The 4,713-nt window shown below is 38.8% G+C and overlaps 1 protein-coding gene across 1 annotated transcript; it reads right to left on the bottom strand.

The window, feature by feature from the left end:
• Positions 1 to 3,641: 3,641 nt before the first annotated feature.
• LOC102875779 (60S ribosomal protein L32-like) lies at positions 3,642 to 4,049 on the bottom strand. Its single transcript, XM_006900878.1, has one exon. It carries the CDS (start codon positions 4,047 to 4,049, stop codon positions 3,642 to 3,644), a length of 408 nt encoding a protein of 135 aa, XP_006900940.1.
• Between the last annotated feature and the right edge of the window lie 664 nt (positions 4,050 to 4,713).

Genomic DNA, 4,713 nt, shown 5'->3' with positions numbered 1-4,713 from the left:
CTTCCTGCTGAAAAGGGACGCTGTGGGTTTCAGGGTGAAGATCTTCTCTCACTACTCTAAAGGGCCCCTTTGGCAGTAGGAAACACATAGACTATACATTGCATTGTAACTATGAACACAACCCCATTTTTCCTGAATGTTCCATTCACAGCATGACAGGTCCTGCGGTTATTTGATTCAGTTTGGCCCATACTTGTACATTTCAATTCAGAGATGCCTAGAATGTCAATCTTCATACATTCTATTTCATTTTACACAACTTCCATTTTTCATACATTCAACTATTAATGGCTGTTTGTAGTAGTTTCTACTCATTTTTTAACTATTTCCTATCTGAGCTCTACATGCCCATTGTTTTGGAAGTTGATACTCAGTCCTTCTTCCTGTTATTGTTATTATTGTTGTTATGTGCCATTCAAGTCTCCTTTGACTCATATCGACCCTATGTACATTAGCTGTGATACCTGCCCTGTCTTGAGCTAATCTCATTGTATCTGGCAGACTTAATCTCATTTCTCCAGTTACTGAGTAAATCCATTTAATCTTGGGTCTTCCTCTCCTGTGTTGTCCCTCCACCCTTCCAAGAATATTGTTCCTTCCCAAGGACTGGCTCCTTCTGGTTACATACCCAAAGTATATGAGACAAAGTTTCCAAATCCTTGCTTTCACAGATCAGCCTGGTTTCATCCTCTGTGGGAAAGACCTGTTTGTTCTCCTAGAAGTCCACAGTATGCTCAGTATTCTTCTCCAGCACCACAACTCAAAGTTATTGATTCTTCTTTTATTATCCTTAGTTACAGATCAGCTCTTATATTCATAGAAGTAATTACAAAGACCATGGCCTGGATCTGGTGCACCTTAGTCTCCAAAAAGATATTGTTGTTCTTCAGTGCTCTAGAGAAATCCCTGAAAGCACACTTTCCTAATGGAATTAATATTTTGAATTTTTGACTGCTGGTGAAAAGAATGTTGATCGTGAAACTGAGGAAGCTGGAGTTATTAATAGTCTCAATTTCTTCTCCATCCACTATGAATCTGCGAATTTTCTCAGTGGTGAGAATCTTTGTTTTCTTGATGTTGAGCCTCAATCAGTACTGAAGACTACAGTCCTTGATCTTCTTCAGCAAACACCTCATGTCCTCTTCAGTTTCAGCAAGAAAGATTGTGTCATCTGCATAGTACACCTTGTTGATGTCTTCCTCCAATCCTGATGTCACATTCCTCCTTATAAAATCCAGTCTTCTGAAAGATCCATTCTGTATATACATTGTAAAGGTATGGAGATAGGATGAATCCCTGACACACACCTTTCTTGATCCTGAACCCTGCAGTGTTTCCCTGCTCTGTCTGACTATTGCTTCTTTGTCCAAGAAATCTTCCTGGTGAAGGTCACACATGAGTTCAACTAAGTGTTCTGAGATTCACATTCTTTTGAAGGTTAGTCACAGTATGTTGTCATCCATATAGTCAAATGCCTTACCTTAATTAGCCAATGAAACAGATTCCTCTGGTACTCTCAGCTTTTTTGCTAAGATCCATCTAACATTGGTTATAATGTCCCTAGCACCATGGCCTCTTGCAAATCAGCATGCACCTCAAACACTTCTCTGTGGATGGAATGTTTTAGTCATTTTTGTTTTAGTCATTTCTTCAGGTGAATCTTTCTTCCTAGTCTGTCTTGCTCTAGAAACTCTGTTACAACTTCTTCAATATGGGAAACTCTTTTGGTACCTGAAATATTGGTGGCCCAGATTCCGCAATAGAGCACCCCACAATCTAAACCAGTAGAGCAGACTGATACAACAAAAACTAATACCTAGATGTAAAGTAATTGGCAACATGCAAATCATTCTACAATAACCAGAGAGGTGTTGTACTTCTAAAAACAAACTGTAAAGGAAACCACATATGCAAATATCATGGCATAGGACAACTTTTTCTGACTATAGCTGAGGCTAATTGTAACACAACATGGGGCAAAAGTCTGCTACATGGGTAGATGAAGCTGCAACCCCACAGCAGGTCCTGAACACTAGAGCATAGATCCGCAGGCAACAAGAAGGCCTGACCAGGCCCTTGGTTCTAGGCCCTTGTGCCTGTTCTAAGAAACAACATTATAGAGTCAGTGGTGCCACTATCTGGTACGAGCAGTGAGGATATAAGGAGACACATTGCACAGGAGAAATCTGCAGTTAGAGACTTTTCCAAATTACTGAGGAGTAGTGATGTCAGTTTGAGGATGAAGGTGAATCTGATTCAGGCCATAGTCTTTTCGATTATTAGCTGTGCATCTGATACATGAACAATGAATAAGGATGACAGAAAAAGAATTGATGCCTTTGAGCTATAGTGTTGGAGAAGAGTACTGAACATCCCATGGATGGCCAAAGAACAAACAGATATGTCTTGTAGAGGGTACAGCGGGAGTGCTATTTGAAGGCAAGTGTGATGAGATTTCTCCTCACATAGTTTGCTAGGGGATGCTATTCCTTGGAGAGGGACATTTTGTTGGGAAGGGTGGAGGGAAGGCAAAAAAGAGGAATGCCCTCAACCAGGTGGATTGATATGGTGACTACTACAAAGGGCTGTTGTGTGTCAAGAAGTTTGAGGAAGGTGCAGTACAGGACTGGGTTCACATTTTTTGTTCATAGGGTGGCTGTGTGTTGTGTTTGACTCAATGTCACCTCACAAAAACAAACAATATACTTATGACATCAATTAAATAAGATAGCATTAATCAATTGTCTTATAATGCCTAGAATATAAAGGATTTTGAAACATATAGTGTTTTATTTTCCTATCGTCATCTTCTTATTTAGCCAGAATCTTTTCCTTCACTTTATGAAACATTATTTCTATTTTAATAATATGACTTATGCAGCTCAATATTTCTTCTTCATGTTGCTTAAGTAAAAATGACAATACTGAAAATAAAATTAAAGTAAAATAATTACAGATAAACAATGTGAACTGAGTTTCAGCAACAATATTGAACTTATAATTGATATAAATAGCTCTATAAAAAAGAATCAGTAGGCCTTTCTCATGTATGTTGTTTTATTTGTGAAATAACATTATGGTCACCGTACTAGGCAAATGTGTAAGGGACAGAATATACTTTCAGTGACTCTTACAATATTTTCTTCATGGCCTTCATGGAAACATGGTGAGTAATTAGATATTATAGTAGGGATGACTTTAATAATCATTCTATTTTAACTCTCTCATTTAACAGATTAGGAAACTCACAGAATGTATTGTTTGTTTGAGGAAATATGACAAATGTGCTCCAAAAGCTCTGAATATCGGAAACTAAACCTGCTGCGACAATGACTCATAATGACCCAATATATAAAACAGAGTAGAACCTCTCTGTACAGTTTTCAAGGCTGTAAATCTTTATGGAAGCTGTCTGACACATCTTTTCCCTGGCTGGGAGCAGCTGAAGAATTCAAATTGTTTATCTTTTCATTAGCAGCTGAACATATAAATACTGAGCTACCAGAATTTCTTTATTATAAATACTCCAGAGTTTAGAATTTTTCTTTCAATTATAGTGTATCATGCCAATACATCTTTCTTTTTTTTTTTTGCAGTTTTTATGGTTTATTTAGCACAAATAAAATGTGCAAACAAGCTTTCTATTCATTTTCTTCGCTGCGCAGTCTGGCATTGGGATTGGTGACTCTAATGGCCAGCCGGGCTGCTCTTTCCACAATGGCTTTGCGGTTCTTGGAGGAAACATTGTGCGCAATCTCAGCACAGTAAGATTTGTTATACATCAGCAGCACCTCCAGCTCCTTGACATTGTGGACTAGGAATTTGCGGAAGCCACTGGGCAGCATGTGTTTTGTCTTCTTGTTGCTCCCGTAACCAATGTTGGGCATCAAGATCTGGCCCTTAAATCTTCTCCGAACCCTGTTGTCGATGCCTCTGGGCTTGCGCCAATTACGCTTAATTTTGACATAACGGTCTGACTGGTGGCGGATGAATTTCTTGGTCCTCTTTTTGACGATCTTTGGCTTCACCAGGGGTCTGAGGGCAGCCATTATGCCAGTGGCAGCTGACAACCACCTCCGTAGAAAGCACGGAAGGAAAGAGGCCAATACATCTTTCAGAGCGAAGGATGACATTCAAAGGATGATTTACTGCAGAGAGGTCGAGTTCTTACTATTGGAAACTTTAAGGCATAGATATCTTAATCTGAACATAAATTTAAAAAGGTAATACAACTATGAGACCATGACCCAGGTAAAGGATTGACATGTTACCACATTTTAGTGTCTTGCTCCCATATGCCTCTACCTAATCACTACATATGTAACAAGGGGAATATGTAGTATAGTCTACAGAGATTTACTCTGATGACACAAAGAAGGCACTTCTCTAGAGGTTTAAATCCATCAGTTGCTTCAAGGAATAAAGATAGAAAATTTCATCCTGACGAATTTATACCTTTGAAAACTCACTGGATAATCAACTATGAATATATTCTGACTTTATGACAATAAGAGTAAGAAGGGTGACCCAACAGAGTGTGGAAACTAAAGAACAATCTCATTGATTTCACATGCATGCAAAATTCTCCTGAAGATTATCCAAAAATGACTGGAACAACACATCAGCAGAGAACTGCCAGAAGTCCAGGCTGGGTTTAGAAGGGGTCGTGGTACCAGGGATATTGTAGCTAATGTTAGATGGATCTTAGCTGAA

The sequence above is a fragment of the Elephantulus edwardii genome, unplaced genomic scaffold, assembly GCF_000299155.1.
Source record: "Elephantulus edwardii isolate Elephantulus edwardi_28Jun2011 unplaced genomic scaffold, EleEdw1.0 scaffold00301, whole genome shotgun sequence".
NCBI classification, from domain to species: domain Eukaryota; kingdom Metazoa; phylum Chordata; class Mammalia; order Macroscelidea; family Macroscelididae; genus Elephantulus; species Elephantulus edwardii.
Note: the sequence above shows the minus strand (reverse complement) of the source record. Positions and strands in the feature narration are given on the sequence as shown.

Coding starts and splice junctions, on each gene's coding strand:
- LOC102875779 (XM_006900878.1), bottom strand. CDS start 4,049: ATGGCTGCCCTCAGACCCCTGGTGAAGCCAAAGATCGTCAAAAAGAGG.